This window comes from Mus caroli, chromosome 16 (assembly GCF_900094665.2).
Source record: "Mus caroli chromosome 16, CAROLI_EIJ_v1.1, whole genome shotgun sequence".
Taxonomy (NCBI): Eukaryota; Metazoa; Chordata; class Mammalia; order Rodentia; family Muridae; genus Mus; species Mus caroli.
The window spans coordinates 31,245,619-31,267,772 of NC_034585.1; the positions used below are offsets into that span (position 1 = coordinate 31,245,619).

Here is a 22,154-nt window from a genome sequence, read left to right on the forward strand (position 1 = left end):
TGAACAAGCCGGATGCAAGGTACAGTTTGGAGTCTAGCTATACCAAGTTCAAGGAAATCAGCTGGATCCTAGGTACTTAAACAGAAAACAAATGCTGATTTATATTATCAAGTGTGGAGGAGTTTGTTACACGGCACTGTTATTACAATGGCTGACTGATACACTGCTCATTCAACACTCTCGATTTCCACTTCAACACCATCATACTGATCTGATGAGCTTGAGGAATTTATGAAAAAAAAATCACATGGTTCCTTGCTGTAAAGGAAAAAAAAGATAAGAAATGATAGTGTTTCCATAAGTCATTCTCACAGGTTAGGGCCAACATGCCTGGCTTCTGATGCTGTACTATAATAATCTGAGCCAGGAACCAGCCTCTTTCATCTTCTGCTCATGTCCACAGACTTCCCTCTCACCTGCTCAGAGGTCTTGTAAAAGGCCACAGAGGCGTTGACGAGCTTCAGCCGGTCCTCCATCTTTAGCATGAGCTGTTGCCAGTGGAGGGCCACCTTCTCGGCACATTCCCGGATGGCGTCTGCGTCGTAGTGGCCGGCCTGGAGCAGTGCCTCTGCCTTCTGCTGTACCTGCAGGGCGCTCTGGTGCGTCTTCTGCAAGGAAGTGGCATGAAAGAGGGACTGGGCACGAGGAGGGGAGAGAGAGGTCCGTGGAAGCAGCCCAGGTGTGATATGGGAGGGGTGGAGTGAGGTGTGGTTGGAAAGATGCAGAGAAGTTAAAGAGCTTTAAATGACTGATCCATTTGTCATGGTGATCAATACATAACTGTCTTTAAGGCACATTTACACACAGGAAATCATACATGTTATTCATCTCCCGGGACCCTAACTCCTGACCCCATTCTTAATTCTCTATTCCCTTTACCCTAGATTTTAAGGCTATTTCAGTTCACATAGTAGAGAATCAGAAGCTGTGTAGAAACCTTGTCACTGATTGGCCCCTTAATCTCTTTTTCAAATTTAATCATAAGATTGCTCATTTCTGAACTTTCAGTGATTACTGATGCAGCGTTTTACACAGATTAAGTAAATAATTTCCCACCAAAACACATGCAATGCACATCTCAGCTGGCAATGCACCATCTGAAACATTAATGACCAGCTGAAAAGGATTCCGGTAGAACGGGGAGACTTGGTAGGTTACTAGACCCGAAGAATGAGTTCTCCTGCTCCCACCACACAGTTACTCCACCAAAGAAGCAGGGCCCTGCAGGCAAGAATGAGCTCAAAGCAGGAGACTTTTGTTATTTGCAATGGCTTTTAGGAGACAGGCATCTCGCTTGCTTTATGGTTTCTGATTAGGGTTAACTATGTTCTGGACCTTAACTGCAAGAGGCTGGGGGACCTGGCTGGTGGACTAGGTGGCAGGGAAAAAAGGTCAAAAGAGGTTCAGGCTTTGAAAAGCAAAGCACGGATGTGACAATCCTCTGTTGTCTAGTTTTCTGTCTACTTGACACAAGCTAGAGTCATCTGAGAGGAGAGAACCTCAATTAAGAAACTGCCTCCATAAGACAGGGCTGTACACAAGCCTGCAGGGCATTTTCTTAATTAGTGATGGATGGGGGAGGGTCCAGACTACTGTGGGTGGGGCCACCCCTGGGCTGGTGGTCCTAGGTTCTTTAAGAAGGCAGGCTGAGCAAGTCATGGGAAGCAAGCCAGAAGGCAGCATTCCTCGATGGTCTCTATCAGCTCCTATCTCCAGGTTCCTGTCCTGTTGAAGTTCTTGTCTGGATTTTCTTCAGTGATGAACAGTTCCTCCCCAACTTGCTTTGCTCGAGATGTTCTACGCCAGCAGTAGTAACCCTACCTAGGACAATCCCTGTGAGGACATCAGAGTGCTACTGACTTGGGAAAGCTACTAGCATTGCACCCTGGGCTGCTGGATCCTTCCAGCTAATGGTGGTAAACAAGGGCAGCTAGAATACAGTGACACTCCAGAGTTCTTCCTACGTGGCTTAGGTAGCAGAGCTCAGACCACTTTTTTAGCTGGCTTACTCAGCACTCCTTGGGTCTGAGGGCAACTCCCTCATTTTCCCCTAAGCATCTCCTTGATCTCATCACAATGATCTGCTTTTTCCCCGTAATTAGATTTCATCCTGTACTTTCTACTTAGCTCTGTCTACAAGGCTTCTATGTGCTCCCCCATCCCGAACCTGCAGCTGCTGCACGATTCCATCTCCACCAGCATCCCTGGCCCTTTGGGGCTTTTACCCTCTGAAAGCCTCAGTTCTAATGACTGTCAGCACTGGGCACCTCTCTGCTAAATGAAGCTAGAGAAAGTAAAATGAAAGGGGCAGAACAATCCCTCCGAAGCCCCAGCTTTCTTTGTATAACCGGCACTGTTTCCTAAATGAAGAGGTGCCATGTTAGCCTTGCTAACTGCTCCCATCTTCAGAGCTCTCATCTGCTCCCCTGGCTTCTATTATTTTCTCTTGGAAGAAGCCTCTTAGTGTCAGATCCTCTTCTGATGCAAGGGAGCCCACCTCTCACCCTTCTGAGGAGGTGCTGCCATCTGTGGCAGGGCAGATGCCAAACCCTCAGTAGAAGCCAAAGCTGTCTCTTTAAAATGGTTCCTCAAAGTCACTGGCCACTTATGCTGGTGGCCTCCTCTTACCCATTTCCCTGTCACTTAGAATGAGTTACAATCTTGACCTCATCCCTGTCGGCTGCTCCCTACGCCTCTAATGCAGATGGGCCCTCACAACTTCATATATGCAGGTGTATGCAGGAGAAACAGCCAGTTTTCATAGCTTCTTTCTAATTCATAGATCCATCCTGTGCACTTTCTCTTCCTTTTCTTTTAATGTGGCATGCTAGGATTTGTCTCAGGGTCCTGAACATGCCAAGCACACATTCCACCACTGAGCCACATCTCCAGGGCCTCATGGACGGTTTCGGCAGTTCTGCTTAATTTGATGTGTTAGGAAGTGCTCCTGTTATTCCTTTCATCCCTAAGGCTTCCATCTTATGAGCACCACTTCTTTTTCTCAGTTCAAAAGTCTTCAGTGGCTCCATCATTGCTTCAAAACGAGGTCCAAGCTGGCTGTTGCAAGAGCCCTCCACAACATGGTCTGTCTTCACAATATCAACTATGCTTTCTCCCCAAACCTCCAAAAGCAAGCCACAAACCTTCCTGCCTTGCCCTTCCTTCTTCCTGTCCTTGGTAGATGCTCTAAGCCCCTGTCAACGATCCCTTTTATCCTTTGAAACTTGCCTCAAACCTGCCCTCCTTCAGTGAACCTTTCCAGATGGCCCGAAGCTCAGAGCAACCCCCATTTCTCTGAACTCCTTTGTTTCTTAGCTAACTCTTGGGGGGTCCTGTTGCTTAGAAGGTAAAACTGTCACAGTGGGGGCAGAGGTGTGTGTGTGGTCAATCAAATGGCTGTTACTTCTCCAAGGGTGTGTGTGTTTTCTGTGCTGGGCCTTATGATTATGCATTGACTTTTCTGGTTCACGCAGCCTTTCTTTTTTTTTTTTTTTTTTTTGGTTTTTCGAGACAGGGTTTCTCTGTGTAGTCCTGGCTGTCCTGGAACTCACTCTGTAGACCAGGCTGGCCTCGAACTCAGAAATCCTCCTGCCTCTGCCTCCCGAGTGCTGGGATTAAAGGCGTGCGCCACCACGCCCGGCTTCACGCAGCCTTTCTATGAGGTGGGTTTTATTTCCAGCTCAGAGATTAAGACATCAAGACACAGCAGGTTAAATGGTGTGCCTCAAAGCCTACATCAAAACAAGTGGTAACACTAGACTCCTGTTTGACCTATTCCCGAACTTGCATTCTTTTCCAGCACGTGACTTTTCCCCTAGGATTGGAATGAAACCTACGGCAATTTCTCATTTGCAAGAAGGTTCTCCAGTGGAATGTTAGTGATTATGACAACGATGTCTCTGCCCCTAACATGTGATAACTGTCAGTGTAAACCTGTTTCAGCGCTTTGTCTTCCGAGTGTGTGGAGTCATCTCCACGTCTGTGCGATCTGCGTTATGTAATAAACTCTTCCTTACTCTGCGGTTCATCATTCTGTAACAGCCCTGACTGAGCTTTTCTTCCTTAACTTCCTGAACCATAAACTCTCATCCGTGGGGCCTAATCTTTGCTTTGCTAAGCTTAAGTCATTATCTTTGCATCCATTTCCACTCCTTACCATCTAATCCTATTGACTGTTAGAGTTTTAAGATGTGGGTTATCAAGAACATTAATATTTAGTAGGTGTAAGTGCAAGAAAATTGAACCAAATCAATTCAATTTATTATCCAGTTTTAAACACTTTTCTGGTATAATATTTATGCTCAAATGCATGGGAGGATTTCAAATAAAATGGATTTTAAAGTTGAGCTTCTCTCTTTGAAGGTTGCGGTTTCTGAAGGCACAACAGCACAGCTAGAGCACTAACAAATAAGAATCCATTTTGCTTAATAAACTCACTGCGTTGAGGCACTGTTTGGCTCTTTGCACAGAGTGTTCTGGGGACATTTTCCTGAAAACAAGGCTTATCAGGGACAAATTCTGACCTTTCCAGAGAGAGCTCCAAAGCAAGGTTTAGAACAATCCTGGCTTGGCCAGGGTCATTCCAGTGTATGACTGCTTCTCTAGATTAATTATCAATAACTCTCTCTTTTCCTTTGTTTTGTTTGAGATGGGGTTTGTCTATGTAACCAGGGTCTCTCTAGTAGCCCAGGCTGACTTTGCAATCCTCCTGCTTCAGCCTCCAGGAGTTCTGGGATTATACATTGGCACTCCCTTTACTCTTAAAAATGTCTGTTTACACAAAAAATTTCATTGTTTCACTAAGAGCTATTTTCCCTACAGAGCCCTTGAGCTTGCTACCCTAGGTAATAAGAAGTCAAATTATACTGCCATCCCATCCCCAGCCATCAGCAAAAGCCTGCAGTAAGGCTGGCACACATAAAAGCCAAACTAGGCTGCTTAACCTTCCTTTAAAGTGGCTTGCATCCAGCCAGGTATAGTGTTGTACATGTTGTAGTCCACCACTCAGGGGCCTAAATATTAGGACAGCCATGAGTTTGAGTCTTGCTTGGGCTAAAAGGTTAGTTCAAGGTTAGCCTGGCCTACACAGTGAGCCTATGTTTCAGAGAAACATTGCTTGTATCTTCTCTGGCATGCTCGTCTGATGCAGAGTCCAGTTTAAACTTAGTCTACAGATAACCATAGGCTGTCTGGAGGAGCATACGAGCAGTTCTGGCTGTGCTCCTTGTTCATCTAGCTATACCACAACCTAATGACTTTCCATCACCAAGATGTTCTAGTAATTCTATAGGTTCTGCTATCCCAGAGATTACAGACACCAACCCTAGAGTCACCTATAGCTTAGCATCAATTATTTACTAAAGCAATATGCCCACAAAGTCCCAGGAGGGATTAGGAGATATTTGTCCTTAGTAAGGTTCTACTATGTAACAATGTAGCAACATCTCCCCAAATTAACACCTACTGCATACACAGCCACACAGAGTTTAGTCTTTCAATACACTGTGGAAACACTTACCATCCCTTTCTCAAAGTTCATTAGGGTACTCTAGTGTGCTGTGAGGCTTGGTCTGACTTGCCAGACATTTGATTAAGAGACTGGAAATGCATTCACCCAATCCAAGTATTCTTATTCAAGGAGAAAGACGACTGAGAGCTATCTCTGCCTAAATCCCCCATAGCTTCACAACATGCTCCTATCTGTTGCCAAACCCTCACTGCTGCCTAAGCCCTTAGAGCAGCGATTCTCAACCTTCCTAATGCTGTGACCCTTTAATACTGCTCCTAGGTTGTGGTGACCCCCCCCCCCGCCCCACAGTTAATTCATTGCTACATCAGAACTGTAATTTTGCCACTTTTATGAGATATAGTATAAATATCTGATATGCAGGATATCTGCTATGCAACCCCTATGAAAGGGACGTTCAACCCAAAAGGTTGAGAACCACTGCTATAGACACTTGACCAGTAAGTACCTGGTTATAACCCCAATCTAGGTGTCTCCCGAAGAGCTCTCACCATTATCAATTTGGGATTGCTAGTAAACTGCAACAGAGACATAAAACTCCTTGCTGCAGGGTAGCTCTTCTACAGCAAGTGAACTGCTTATACCACATGTGCAATATGTGCTGTTTGCTTTTCAATCTCAAATCCCAGACAGTACCGACTGATACTAATATTTCCTGTGAAGATATCAAGTAGTGCTGGGAACATGTCAGTCATCTTAACGCCATTTTTTTCCCCTGAGACAGGGTTTCTCTGTGTAGCCCTGGCTGTCCTGGAACTCACTTTGTAGACCAGGCTGGCCTCGAACCCAGAAATCTGCCTGCCTCTGCCTCCCAAGTGCTGGGATTAAAGGTGTGTGCCACCACTGCCCAGCATTAACGTCATTTTTATATGCATGAAAGATGGCTTCTGGAAAAATAAATGGCTGGATTCAATTCATATCAGTTTACAAAAGGCTATCAGTCAGTTGGACTGCCACATTAAAAGACAATTATGAGCATAGGAAATTAAAATTCATTATTTTTTCTGCCATCATTATGTAGAATTTTTTTGCTAGTGGTAATTTTAAAAAAAGAAAGTTGCCTGTTTGTAGCTCCCACACACCCAGAAGTAGGCACAGTTCTACTCCGAACCACATGTGCCAAGAACCTGAGGTTTCTGTCCTTTGCCTTTCTCCCCACGGACGCTCAACCTATTTTGTTTTTAATATAGTTCTGTGGGCCATTTTTGTTCTTTCTCAGACACCACTGAGAAGCAATCTGCTAAAGTCTCTCTGGGAGGAGAAGGTCCTACTTAACAGGAAGATAATTGAAGGTATTATTTAAAGCAAGGCAACATTACGTTATCCAAAGTGAAAATTTCTTTTAAAATGGGCTTTAAAAAAAAAACCTTATTAAAAAGTTGACCAAAGTCCCAGCTGGTAAACTTATACTTGCAGTTTATTCTTCAAGTATGGCTTCTGCTAGCATAACTGAACAGCTACTTTCAGCATGCAAACTGTATAGTACAGTCTGTTGGAAGCCTTGTGGTCCTTGTCAAAAGTCAAATTCTAACCTAGAATCAAAGTGTTTACAAGTATTATTCCAGTTTACTACTGACCTGTGCAATTGTTTATCCTCATTTCTGAGTGGTTTTCAACAGGAAGCCTTGCCACCTTATACCTTTCTACTTCTCACGGGTACACAGTTTGTGAGTAAAAATGGGTAAAACTGCACTAGGGCCTTAAGGTCCGAGGGAGCAGCAAATATTCTCATTTGAAGTGTGCATACATGGCTCCTGATATCTTGGGGGGCAGGATGAATCCTGCATTCTGCATACCCAAGCATGAAAGAGGCTCATGCACTATGTCCCTCGAAAGCACAAGGGTTCCACCACCCGAGGGAATGCTGACATCTGAGACAGCCATCCTGCCCGTGGCCCAGAGTCAAAGAGGCATGCACAAACAGGGCATCCAGATTTGGGGATTACCTCGATGGCTAGCTGGAACTGTTCATGCTCCCGCTGTAGCTGCTCTGCCTCCGACAAAGAGCTGGCGTTGACCAGGCTGGCGTTGAGCATCGACTCTCCATTGCGGATCCATCCCAGAACCTAGGGAGTTGGATAAGCACTCATGTGAATGGCTCTCCACGGTTTCTCTAGAGCCATTGCTTTCCATATGGCTACCTCAACCAAAGGACTATCTTTTCTTCCTTGTTAGAGAGAGGACAGCAAGGATCCTGAAGCGCCATCTTTCCAGTCTCCCTGTATTTGTTGTCATAAGGCATGCACTTTCTTTCCCCGCTTTATTCTCATGTCATTTCTTCCCCGTATCACTCTGCTGTCCCAAGGTTCCCAGCAAATTAATTATCAGGACTTCATCTGGCTGTGTTTTATGCATGTCTAAACTTCTTTCTGGATCACAGAATGGTACAGAGAAATTCCGATTGTTGGTATCTTTTTCTTTCAGTTTTTTACTATTTATGTATTTATGTTTTATTTATTTATTGAGAATTTCATACAGTGTACTTGGATCATAAAGGGCCCAGTTCCAAGAAGAACCTCTTGAATTTGTTCACACTTCACTACTCTGCCTGTTAAAAATAATCTCTTCCTCCTGCAGTGTGGCTGGATTTTGTGTGGATCACTTTAGCGTGACTTACCACAGAACAACTTTTTGGTTATTTCAACCTATATCTTACCTCCTTCCAGGGCTATACAGAGAAACCCTGTCTCAAAAAAATAAAAAAAACCAAACAGACAGACAGACAGACAAACAAAAAATGTGAACTCCCCAAAGTCTAGGGAAATCTTCCAGGCAAATTTTAATCTTCCACATCCACTTAATGGCTCTTGCCTAGTAATGTTTTAAGAATAATGAACATTACCCAAGTCACATCATGGGCCCTATTTCTTACATAGCTGCCCAGAGTATACAAGCTTGATAAGCAAACGACTCAAAGGGCGGACAGAAAGCAAGCAAAAACTAAAGAATAGATCGTTACCAAAAGGGAAAGTAAAATCTAACCAACTTAAATTACCCAGTGGCCTGAACATGACTTTGAGGGTTCCTGATAAGTACTGGGGAAAAGAAATCAAAAATGGGAAATATCAGGAGAAGGGGAGCAAGAATGAGGTCTGCCGAGAGAGAGAGAGAGAGAGAGAGAAAGAGAGAGAAAGAGAGAGAGAAAAGTGGTTTTCAACTTGTGGGTCACGACTACGAGACATGGCTCGGTAGCAAAATTACAGCTATGAAGTAGCAGCAAAAATAAATGCATGGTTGGGGGTTCCTAAGACCATTGGAAATATGTTATCTTATGGTCATGATCCATAGGTAGAGAACTGCTGGTCTAGAGCGGTCAAGGAAAATAGAGATGTAATTATCAGGCTAATCCACTTGGAACAACTAACGCAAAGAAAGCCCTAGGCTCTGAAGACTTACCTGGTGTGTGATCACTAGAAAACTGGCAAGAATCTCCTTTTCTAGGGAGCCTGAGACTCTTGCTTGGTGAGGACAAAAGTTCTGAGATTACAAAAATCAAGGAATACCATCTGTATGCCACTCTATTGGTTCTTAGCTTTTTATTTGTGTTGAACAAATGGAAAATTTGTTCCCCTGGTCTCCTGCCCCATAACTCTCAAAGGCACCCTGCTGATTTCAATCCTAAGCAGAACCTGACTGGTGCCTTATTATACACAGATAACATGAGGAATAAATCCTGCCGGAGCTGGGTGATTTGGATTGAGATGTTAATTCGTGGCCAATCTGGCAGATTGTGGATGAGATGCCAACCTATAGAGTAATTAGCTGTAGGAAATAACTGTTCGGCATGTATGTGTAAAACCCCTGTTGTCCCAGGTGGATTGTGGCTGGCTAGCTAGAGGTGCTAATGACTTTGAAAAGCTGCCTGTTGATCTGGGAACATGCAGCACTCACAGACTGCAAAGCCACATTCTTTGCCTCTTTGGAAAAACGGAGCTCACAGTACCTATTTTTAACTATGTCCCTCTATCATGTTTTGCTGCTTCCTGCTTTCTTTGGAGACTCATTTGTGGGTGTCATCAAAATACCTTCTGCATGAGCATCTCAAGTCAGTGTTAGTCTACTCCTCGAGAGTCTTGCTAGAATATTGTCCTCTAGTTCTAGCCACGTCAGTTGTACTATGTGGTGGGAATACCCACTTCCCAGCATCCCCACTGAAGGATGTCATGCACTTGCGTAGCTACTTCTTTCAGTAAACCATACAATATTCTTGTTTACTCATATTTCCAAAATGCTGCTTATGAAAGCATCCTAGGACTTTGCAGTCCTAACGATCTGACTTTAGGAATACAGAGATGCATGGAAGTTTATAGCCATGGCTTTAAGCCAAGAAGGAACTAAGCATCGTGAGTCAGTTCTGGAAGCAAAATGGGCAAAATGGATAGAAGACTAACATCTGAAGTCAGAGAACCTGACCTCATTCCTTCCTTGGCAAAATCAACAACTTCCCTGAACCCCAGCAGTCTCCTCCGGGTGTGGATAACCCTCTCCCTCCTTTTGGAATCACGAGGCTGAGGCAATGCACCAGGAAATGCTAAGCTGGATGATAATGACTGGGCTGCTGCTCGTTTTTGGTTTTCAGTTTGGAGCAAAGATGGGTAGTGCTGTGATTCGTCAGTTATAATTCTCCCAGTGAGGGAAAAAGCCATTTAACTTTATGCGGTTATTTAAATGAACACCATTTTGATGTCCCACCAGTTTCTCAGGTTGCTATCTATTATCTTTTGTCCTCAGATCACTGAGAGTCCTGTTGGCCTATCTGTCTATTATGAGGTTCTTTCAATTCTTTTGGTTCATCAAATGTGTTAGTTATTACCCCTTGAGCACCCAAGGATGCTAGGTAGTGGGGGAAATATTGTAACTAAAATGAGGAAATACTGGTTCTATTAATATCAAACTGTGACTTGAGAAACATTTAATCAAAGGTCAGCTTTCTCACCTGTAAAATGTCTACTTTCCTTTGCTGAACAAAAGAGTTAGAATAAAAATAAAATCCTTAATGTAAAAGCACTTTTCAAATCATAATAGTAGCATTTTGCTCTAATCAACTGCAGTAAAAATTTCCCTAATGGGTCAGTGCTATGATTTGAAAGTAAAAGTGTCTTCCATAGACTCATGTATATGAACAGTTAGTCCCAAGAAGGTTCCTGCCACACTCTTTGGGAGGGAGTGGGTTACCAGGCAGGCCTCAATGCTTTAAACAGTGAGCCACCCTTTGTTCTGCTCCTGAGTGCCGAGGCACCTGGCAAGCTTGCCTTTTCTGCCTGCTGCCATGTCTTCCCGCCATGATACACTGTATATCTCTGAAAGCCCAAGGAAAGCCTTCTCTCTTGCCTTTGTCAGGGTATTTTATCATAGCAAGGAGAAAGGGGCTGGGACTTTGATGGAGACAGGTAGCTTTAAAGGTCATTTTCTGCTTTAACTCTTCACCCCCTGATAAAATCCAGAGATTGTCCCTCTAACCTTGGAGAACCGTGTGTATTCAGAAAGAAACTGAATATGTAGAAACCAGAGATTAGAAGAAAGAATATTACTGTTTGGGGACTAAAGTGCCAGGCCAAGAATTCAGCTTAGATTGTCTTTGGTTAGTGGGAGAGCTAAAAATATAGGCCTTTTATTTCTTCATGTCAAAGAGGCTCATGTAAGCCCACACCAGGAATAGACAATGGCTACCCACAGATGATGATGCCCTCAGGCTGAGCAGCCTGCATCCAGTTCTCTTGGAGGCTGGAGAAATGGCTTGCAGATGATTGTTCTGCTCATAACCCCCAGAAAGCCAAGAAGTTGTTCTCAAGTCAACTGACTCTGGATTGTTACTGTACATGACCTCTCTCAACGCCTGGTTACTTCTGTGACTCCAACCACAAGATAAATGCTTGGCTCTCTCGATGTCTAACTTCAGAATTCCTTAACTTCGGAATTCCTTAGTTCTGGAAGTACGTAAGATCATATGTGTTCATTATTTATGGCTTTATAGGCTGTGTCTGTATTCCATTATGACCTCTAATTATCTCCGTTAGGAAACAATGTCTCTCTCTCTCCTTTTTGGCTTGGACTTCTGCCAGCTCCTTTCTGACTCTGATATGTGTGCACCCAAAGTGAACACAGTAATCATCACAGAGGCATAAGGGCAGGCTAATATTTTTTCTTTGTTTTAAGTGTCTACTGATCGGAAGCACATTCTGGCTGGATTTGGCCCACAGAAGCAATCCAATTACTTTACAAATACATGCTCTCTCATTTTATATTCAATATATACATATGGAAAACGTATGGACATGCATTCTGTTTTATGCCATTACATCATCCCCCAATCCCCTCCTGAATTTATCTGATAGATGTGAGGTCATCTTTACCTCAAGTAGTAATGTTCCTGGAGGCAGCCAGAGAATTCTGTGGGGCCTGAAGAGTAACCTGAGTGGCTTTCCAGTGACCTGGGACCTGCACTGTGTGCTGTAATCAGTGGAGTGGTTTCCCTTTGGGGACTGGTTTTCTCCAGAGCTATGTGTCCTGCCTGTCTTAGAGACAGCCAATCACGGAACAAGCAATCTGTGGCATTCATCACTCTGTGACATTTCATTTGTTTGGAATAGTTGAAGATAAATTTCAGTCAAATGTCTACGGATTCTTCGTCCTTTAAAGCTTCACTTTAACATAATTTAACTACCCTTAGGATTATGATGGCCACACACAGTCCAATGTAAACCTTTAATGTGTGAGTTCAGATGACAGAGTGGTATCACAACACAGTGTTGTTCCTCCGAATTCAGTCTCATTAATGGCACTTTAAAGTGTCTTTTCTCTCTGTCTCTCTCTGTCTCTGTCTCTCTCTGTCTGTCTCTGTCTGTCTCTGTCTGTCTCTGTCTGTCTCTGTCTGTCTCTGTCTCTCTCTGTCTCTCTTTTCCCCTCTCTCCCTCCCTCCCTGCCTCCCTCCTTCCCTTCCTCCTTCTCTTCCCTTTTTCTCTATGAGAATATATTCTCTCAAGCCTGCATCTAAACTTAGCTTCACTGATCAATACTGACATCTAAATTAACTCCTTTTTTCCAAGTGTCAACAGCTTAGAAATCAATATTTCCTGCTCCACCAATTTCCATCAGACACAAATGCTTCCTTTGAAACTGGATCAGATGGATCCTTGATGAAGGAGCCTCAGCTGACAAGGAAAACAAGTCTGACTAATGAGGCATGGTGGCTTAACCAAGCAGCAGTTCCTGCTGCCCTGAAGGGCCACTGTCCTCTGGAAAGCCCTCTGCGGGTTTCCCAACTGTCAGGTGAGCACTCATTCTTTGTTTGTTTGTTTTTTCGAGACAGGGTTTCTCTGTGTAGCCCCAGCTGTCCTGGAACTCACTCTGTAGACCACACTGGTCTGGAACTCAGAGATCCACCTGCCCCTGTCTCTCGAGAACATTCATCCCTGTATAGATTTTTAACTACAATTCCCCCGTGGGTTAGCCACGCCTTGCTGTAGAGTAGGCACCCACAGAAGGAAGTTATGTCCTCTAAGTCATGAAATTATCAATGGGAACACATTTAGATATCAGTCCATTGATGCTGGAACAAAACATAAAGCAAAAGTCTAGGTTTTTCTTCGAAGCTCACCAGGAAAGTTCTGTTTTCTACTTTGTTTGAAAGCCCATTCCTACCGTCCACTAATCATGAAAACGACCAGGAATGGGCACACAGGCAGATTTTGAGATGCTGCAGCTCCACTGATCTCAGGCAGGTGCCATTCTCTGTGGAGCCAAGGCTACCCCCGCACATCTCAGATATGGTGAGGACATGGAAGCCTGATTGAGTTTTGCTCATTCTCTCTATGGCTTCTGCATGCACAGGGGGGTTGTGGGCCCCTGCAGAGGAAAACCCTGGATTTTGGAGCTTTAGCTAACAATATAAGAGGTCCCTGTTGCTTCCTGATCCTATGGTATCCCAGTTTTCTTACTTGTAGACAAAGCTTCACCCAAGGGCTTGTTCTCATGGAGTAAGATCTTTCTTTTCTCCCCATATGAAAATAATGCACTGTCATGATTCCAAGAATGTTAAAATTTGTATGCCTGTTACTAGTCTCATGCTGGCATTGCCATCACATCCTCTGTATGAATAACAGGTCTTCCTGGAAGCTCCGGTGGGACCCTGGTCTGATTAGGCTGAGAAAGTCTAGAGAGCAGCTCAGTGAGCAAGCCTGGTGTGTGGCTCTCAGATCCTCAGGCCACATGTGCACGAGCTCTGGCTGAGCGCTGATTGGGAGCTCGGGGTAATGGAGACCATATCACCCAACACAACAACTGTGTGACAAGTGTGACATAAGCATCAGAAAGGGACACCCTAAATGTGAACAACTGAGCAGTAGTTAAAAAATGAGATGTCAATGCTAACACAGTTAATTTAAATCTAAGCTCCAGTTATCACTGCACATGAGAAATCATGTTTAAGAGTAGAAGATGCTTCCCTGCCCAGAATAGTTTGGGAGGTGGAGTGTAGCCTCCAAAGCAGGCCATTGGGTCTCTTAGGAGGGGGTGATGCAGACATCAGCAGCCATTGAGGTAAGGTGGCAGGCTGACCTGCCAGGCATTCCTAGACCCCTGGAGGGTGGTAGTGTGTTCTTTCCTTGTGACCAGTGTCTGGGGACTCTCTAAGCTCTGGTGGCCTCATCTGAACAATGGGAATAGCGTCTGCCTCAGAGAGACTCAAGAATATTTCTAGAGACAGAAACAGCACCCAGAAGTAGAACTGCTAATGTTTTCACGTCTTCAGTCTCTCTCTATTAAGAGAAGCCTCCATTCACTGTTCACAATAACTGCCACTTAGGTTGCTTAGGACAGCAACATTTACAAGTGTGCCATTGTGCATGTTTCTGAGTATGTCCTCCAGTAAAAATGCTTGCTATAATCCCTTGTGCAGATAAGACCTCTCCTCCTTTTAACATTAACTTTTAAATGGCAAGAAAATATTCTTGTATGTATAATATATATGTATGTAGTCACATGTGTGATTGGGATATGTGTGTGTATATAGGTGTATGTGCATGTGTGTGTGCATGTATGTGTATTTATATGTATACACATGTGTGAGTGTGCATGTGTGTGTATGCGAGTGTGAACATATGGAGGCTACATGCTGATGTTTGGTGTCTTTCTCAGTTTCACTCTCTCTCTTTTCCTTCTTCCTTTCCTTCCCTTTCCTTTTCTTTCCTTCTTCCTTTCTTTCCTTCTTTCCTTTCACCCTTCCTTCTTTCCTTCCTTCCTTCCTAACAATTTATTTCATATGTATGAGTGTTTTACCTCTATATATGTATGTGCATCATGTGGGTGTGGTATCTGCAGAGGTCAGAAGAAGGCAATGAACTCTATTGGACCTGGAGTCATGGACAGTTCTGAGCCACCATGTGAATGCTGGGAGCTGAACATGGGTTCTCTTCAAGAGCAGCAAGTGCTCTTAACTGCCTAGCCATCTCTCCAGCCCCAGCACTGCTTTCTGAGGTAGGGTTTTTGGCTGAACTGGGAGCTGCCCGGTTTAGTTAGGCTAGCATGCCAATGGGTCCCGAGGATCTGCCCATCTCTACTTGACCCTACCCCATCCTTGCTCTGTGGCTGCACTAACCCTGCTGTGCCTGCCTTGTGTGTGTGTGTGAGTGCTGCACTCACCCTGCTGTGCCTCCTTGTGTCTGAGTGCTACACTCACCCTACTGTGCCTGCCTTGTGTGTGTGTGAGTGCTGCACTCACCCTACTGTGCCTGCCTTGTGTGTGTGTGAGTGCTGCACTCACCCTACTGTGCCTGCCTTGTGTGTGTGTCTGAGTGCTGCCGTTCCAAACTCAGTTCCTTGTGCTTGTGTGATGAGCACTTCACCCACAGAGCCATATTCCCAGCTTCCCAAAAGTGTTATTATAAGAACCATACACACATTGGAAATAATGATAATTGCTACTACTGAATCTTTACTTACCAACTCTGTGTCAGGAGCTGGACTAGGCACCGAGGTGCCCCAAAGAGAGCAACCTGGCTCTACAACAGTGGACTATAATTAAATTACTGAGGATGGATTTTTATTTCTCATGGACTATGTGACAGAATCAAGCACAGGAGGGGAGAGAATGCATTCAGTGAAGAACACTGAGAATTCTCTGGAACCTTTCTAGAACATCATATGTGAGAGGATTAATGCGTTCATGGTTTGAGTCATTGTCCCACTGGGTCTTTTGTGACAACAGCCAGGCTTGCAGAAATTAATCCAACTAATTCACACTCCAGCTTCTTTTCTAAGGCTGGGTTACTTAGAGGGCACACCGTGTGCCTCCCTGCAGCCTGCAGCTCCGAGGGTGGGCGCCCGCCCAGCCGGCTCACCTGTTTGACCTCAGCCTGGAGGTGCCTCAGCTGGAGACACTGCTCTAGCCGCTTGTGCGTCTGCTCCGCATTGAGCTCCAGCTCGTGCTGCTTCTCATGGAGAAATTCCAGCAGCTCCTGCACCTGAGCTGCCAGGTCAAGGTCCTTCTCACAGATTAACTCGATTCCTGGTTTGAAAAAAAAAATGCAAACAATTAAAACCCAGGCAGCATGGAGCCCACAACATTGCTTTAATTATATAAGAAAGCTCGACTTTGGGAGTTGCTGTTATTGGCCAACTGCAACACAGCTCACAGTGCAGCTGGACAGATCCTGAAATCGGTCCTCACTTAGGACAATGCCAGCTCGTTAGGACGAATGAATCCTTTGTCCAGGAAGCAAATTTCAACACACGACAGGACCAGGTCCTTTTCATAAGTGGAAGAGAGGATGCTGCAACGCTGGAGATCCGTCCTAAGAGAGACAGCTCCTGGCAGCGAACACCCAGATTCATAAGCAAACTTGAGTCATCTTGGACATGATGAAGCCAAATCAAAAGGACCCTGTCTCAGACATTCCTGCCAAGGGCATGTTCTATTTTAACTAGTTAGGTATAATTTATGATTAGATGAAAGTAGCCAACGACTTAGGTCTCCTAAGAAATCAATGCTATCTATTCCCAAATATACACGATAAATATTCCCAGCAATACCACAGGGACAACGAATGTCATTCACATTCAGAAAAACCTTCACCTTTAAGTTTTGCTCGCACACAGAGCTTGCCCTTCACTCTACTGACTCAGAGCAGGTCTAGGGCCAGTCACTTGCTGACATGTGTTTCCAGTGTTTATGAACATAGCTCTCAACCTAGACAACAGTCAGCCTGGAGCACAGCTGCAGTCAGTACCCACCAACCAAAGGCTCGGTCCTCCCTCATCACCCTCCCTGCCTTGATCTTTCTGTATCCCTCTCATGACACCTGATGTGCAGTTATGCACACTTCCTTCTCTGCCCATCAGCAACAGGTCCAGGGAAGCCTGCCTCGACTGGATTTCTGCTTTAGGAGGGTCTGATAATGTCAGATGGGATAAAGGGACTCGATTTAGCTCATCCCTTCACTTGCTGGAGGCTAGACTTTTAGTCTTAGGTTGCAAAGTCAATATGGAATGTGCACTAGCTCTGGAGCCAGTCCTGAGTTAGAATCATATAAAACTCTATTTTTGGCTCCCCTCCTGTGGGCAGAGCTGTCTATGCTTTCCAGATGCAGATGCCGGCATGCCGGAGGCAGGGATGAGTTTCCGATGGTGCTCTTATATTCATGCCTTCTTCGTTCCTGTCCAGGATGCAAACCGTGACCCATGCTGTTTCCTGAGTCTCATTGATTGTCTACTTATTTAGCCTTACCCTGGCTGCTCTTCTATTCTGATCCTTGACTCTACTTGGCTATGTGGCCTCACCGTTCGGTCTTTGCTCTGATTTCTCATTCTGTAATCTGTGACCCAAAGCAGCTGAGAATCTTGATGGTCATATCCTGTGTGAGATACAGAAGAGTGGAGATCCAACCAATAATGGGGTTCACGTTAAAATCCTCGCAGATAAATTCCCAAAGAAGCACATCAACTGTAACATATGGCCACCTACAAAATCAATCTTCACTGAGAGATGCTTCCATTACCCTGACATACCACTGGAAACTCATCCCTGTCTCCGGCACTCTGGCATCTGCATCTGGGAAGCACAGGCGAGTCCGCCCACACGAGGGAAACTCATTTCTGGAGGCAAAAATAGAGTTTTATATAAGGACAATATGGGAGAGTGGGAAAAATATTTTCTGGTGTTACATGATAATAATTTCAGTATCTTTTTATGTTTTTTTTCTGTGAGTTTCATAATTCCAGGTCCCAGCTCCTGAAATATCTGTGGGAGACGGAAGAGAACGGCTTGTTCTTTTGGCAGCCAACCCCTCTGCCTACTCTTTTCAGTCACCAGAAGGGTGCGGTAGGTAGAGCATCTTCTGGACTGAAATAAAAAGAACTGAAGCAATTTCTACTCCCTGTGGCTTGCCCACGTTGGGGGTCAGAGTTAGCAGGGGGTGGGGCGAAGGGGATCCGGGGATAGGAGGCGGATAACTCTGACCTTGTGCTGACTTTCAGGAAATGTAATTTCAGACCCATCTCTGCTTCTCCGCAGTTACAGTGTGGCTCTATTCCAGACAACCTCGGCTTCACCGCATCCCTAGGATTCAGCTGGGCTTTGTTTTTCTCTAGCAGGCAGGTGACTGAACCCTGCCACTGCACGTGTGAATGGCTGCTCAGAGTTAGTGACTCAGCAAGGAAGCTTGCTCAGCATATCGTTGAGAGCCCTAAGACCCAGGCTGTGCAATTCTGTTTGTTTCTCTTGTTACTGTCTTATATAATGTGTCCAGGACTACAGGGATGAAGAGGGTGCCTACTGCATCTCCACAATCTCAATTACAGGGGGAGGGGATGAGAAGAGCATACAGACTTATACTGGCCACACCTAGAGGCACCCATTCCACACTCTTCCTTCCTCTGCTCCCAGTCATCGGTGTAAGTTCCAGTTAAACCCTACAAACTGGTCCATCTCCAGACATCACCTCTGAGTAGAGTTTGCTTTTGTTGATAACACTGCCCTCAATTTAATGATAGACCTGTCCTGCTTAGGGACAGTAATGATGTCCCCAACAATAAAAATTACTCCCAGTAATAATGCAGAAAGACAAGGTTGTCTTTTTCTCAGAGAGTGAATGTATTCTCATTTCTTTTCTCTTCAGTGTCCCCCTGACAGGGAACTGGCTCAGTTCCCTCTCAAGGATGACTTCTTACACCTTGCTCACATTGTCACTGGAATGTAGGCTCTCAGATGCCGGGGCCACGTCTGTTCCACTTGGCCACTGCCTCTTCTCCCCCTGTTCTTGGCTCATATTGCTCATGCATCCCTCTCACCAGTGAGCAAGGAGACCTCTTTGGGGGCGAAATGGATTTGTGCAGGATGGTGGAGAGCCCTGAGGAGGGACAGGCTCAGGTTTGAGGCTATGCTCTGAAACCTGTTAATGATAATCATCTTGGCTTTGTATCTTTCCCCAAGCCCCACTCTCCTCATCTGTAAAATGGGAATTGTAACCTACAGCTGCTATAAGGACCAGGATAGATATATGATGTCTGGTATTTTGTCAGTTCCAAATACTCTTTCCCCAAATTGTCCTTTTTCTTGAGGGAAATTAATGAGAATATAGTGGTGATTGCTGACGAAATTGCTAAGTGTCTTATAAATATAAAACCTAGTGACACTTATGTACTTAATGTATATTGTTAGAAAAGATGGTATTTTGAATGTTACTAGATTGATGCTGTCAACATAGTTCACACTGGATTCATCTGGAGGACTTTTGAAAATCACTGTGTCCTGTGAACACTACAGACCCAGAATCTCTGGCTGGCTAGAAGTTGGCCATTAAATGTTCTTAAAGCTCTGAGGAGATCTAACAATGACCGGGTTCATAACCACTCTATAAGATGGCAGTGGCCACAGCCCAAGAAGCAGGCATTCTCTTTTTATACTGAATTGTAGAGCACTCATCATTCATATATATGTGCATGTGTATGTGTGTGTGTGTGTATGTATGTGTATATATGTGTGTGTATATATGTGTGCATGTATGTATATATATATATGTGTGTGTATGTGTGTGTGTGTGTATGTGTCTCAAGGTCACAGCTAATAACAAGTGGTGCTCTAGTTTCTTTGGCTTTTAGGCCATAGTGCCACTTTTTTTGATTTTTTTCAAGGTGCTAGAATTGGACCCAGGACTGAGCACGCAAGGCAAGTGTCCTGCCACTGAGTAATGCTCTCAGCCTGCATTATCATTTTAATTTTCTCAAGAAAAAAAAGAGAGCCCCGTTAGGGTCCAGAGTTGAGCATCCATGTTTATATTGCCAAACCTAGAAGGTTCCTGGATGATTCTGTCCTTAAATTTCTGTGTTTACCATAGAGAGAGAACATCTTTTCTCTTTTCTCCACCCCTACCATTCATCTTTCTGCGACATTCTGAATGTAAAAACCAAGGTAAGAAAGTACAGAGTCATTTAGCCAGGTTCTTAGAGCGATGTTGACTACTCTGGTTGTCCCTCAGAAGTCCTTAAGGACAGCCTCAGCCCAAACCAGGCCAATTAAGGATGGCCCCCTAAGCAATGAAGCCCACACACTGGTATTTCAAAAATGTTCCCCTGGTGGTTCTCAACATGTAGCTGTATTGTGAAGCATTGGCTTACATCACGGCGTTGTGGAGCATTAGTGAAGCACTGGCTTACATCACAGCATTGTGGAGCATTAGTGAAGCACTGGCTCACATCACAGCACTGTGGAGCATTAATGAAGCACTGGCTTACATCACAGCATGGTGGAGCATTAGTGAAGCACTGGCTTACATCACAGCACTGTGGAGCATTAGTGAAGCACTGGCTTACATCACAGCATGGTGGAGCATCAGTGAAGCACTGGCTTACATCACAGCATTATGGAGCATTAGTGAAGCACAGGCTTACCTCATGCTACTGTGGAGCATTAGTGAAGCATTGGCTTACATCATGTTTCTCTTCTCTCCTCTCAGCTCCAACAGTCCACATCCCTACTAAGCCCAGAACAGCTTTCATTCTGAAAAAGCACAGGCTTTCCATCTTCTTTCCATTTATGTCACAAATAAAATTAGTTTCCGCCTATTATTTTTTCCTTCATCTGTCCCACCCACACTGATGTTCATTCCTGTTTAATTTAGCAAATGTCAGTACTGAGAACTTGCTATGCATAAGGCATAAGCGTTCTGCTAGAGGCTGCTGTGTAGGAGACCTCACTCTCAATGCTGAAGAGGCTTCTGAAGCCAAGTAACCCCATTAGGATGCTCTATGGGCTAGAATACAAACATAACGCTAGATGCATCACCCTCACTGGAGCTCTTCCATGCTTATGTAGGATCCACTGCATCCTCATGGGTACCCCACGTGGTGGGTTACTCTTCTTTAGAAAATGGGGAGGCTTGGGGAGATTGGGTGTCATGCCCCAGGATACCCAGGTGGTAAGGATGACAGGGATTTACCCCAGTATCACCTCTTAGATTTGCGTTGTTGGTTGCACGATTGATGAGGCCATCTGCATGCCTAGTTTACTTAAGTGTGTATTTACCTAGACCCTGGTGGTGCAGGCATGGAAGCTCTGATATTCAGGAGGCAGAGATAAAAGGACAGCAGGTTCAAGACCTGTCTGAGCCACACAGTGGGTTAAAGGACAGCCTGTGAAACTTAGTGAATATTGATCCCTAAATAAAAGGTAAAATTGAATGAGGTAGAACACTTACCTCGCAAGTGTGAGGCTTGGGGCCAATCCTCACTACCAGCAGCAGGACTTTCAACTGCTGAGGCTGATAGTCCCAGTAGGAACAGTAAATTATAAGCATTATTTCCACAGACTGTGAGATTGTGTGTGTGTGTACATGGTCACATATGTGTGTATACCTGTACCTGATGTGTGTGTATGTTTAAATGTGTGTCCATGTATATGTGTATACCTATACCTGTGTGTGTGTATGTATATGTGTGATTTGTGTGTGTATGTGTATGTGTGTATACATGTGTGTTTTTAGGGGCTGTAGGTTGACACTGAGTGTCTTCTTCTATAATTTTCCTTCTTCTTATTATTTGTTTTTTGGGACAGGGATCTTCCTCCAATACCTGGGGCTCAAAGTTTGGCTCCATGAGCCATGGGAACTTACCTACCTCCCCACCGCCCCTGTCCTGCCCAGTGTTGAGATGACAGAAGTGTGAAGTATCTACTGTGCCCTGGGATCCAAATTCAGGTCCACTTGCTTCCCTGGCAAGTGCTTTACCCGCGGAGGCATCTCTTTAAACCTCCACAAATAGCTTTTCAAACTTAAAACGTACATGAAACTGAAGAAGAACAAAGACCTTGCCCCTTCTTAGAATTGGGAACAAAACACCCATGGAAGGAGTTACAGAGACAAAGTTTGGAGCTGAGACAAAAGGATGGACCATCTAGAGACTGCCATACCCAGGGATCCATCCCATAATCAGCCTCCAAACGCTGACACTATTGCATACATTAGCAAGATTTTGCTGAAAGGACCCTGATATAGCTGTCTCTTGGGAGACTATGCCGGGGCCTAGCAAACACACAAGTGGATGCTCACAGTCAGCTATTGGATGGATCACAGGGCCCCCAATGGAGGAGCTAGAGAAAATACCCACTGCTTGTGGACGTTGTACATCGTGGTGCGNA

At 44.7% G+C, this 22,154-nt stretch overlaps 1 protein-coding gene across 24 annotated transcripts in view; it reads right to left on the bottom strand.

Moving 5' to 3' along the window:
- The window catches only part of Kalrn (kalirin RhoGEF kinase), a 606,229-nt gene that overhangs the window by 242,248 nt on the left and 341,827 nt on the right, over positions 1-22,154 (bottom strand). For 16 of the 24 annotated variants that reach the window (XM_029470420.1, XM_029470426.1, XM_029470421.1 and 13 more), the window contains 3 exons: positions 15,865-16,031; positions 7,474-7,593; positions 417-635 (listed from right to left, as the gene is read on the bottom strand). In XM_029470420.1, coding sequence (XP_029326280.1) covers positions 417-635; positions 7,474-7,593; positions 15,865-16,031 — 506 coding nt within the window. The remainder of the gene's footprint in view (positions 1-416; positions 636-7,473; positions 7,594-15,864; positions 16,032-22,154) is intronic. The other 8 variants (XM_029470427.1, XM_021185398.2, XM_029470425.1 and 5 more) reach the window with 1 other exon arrangement.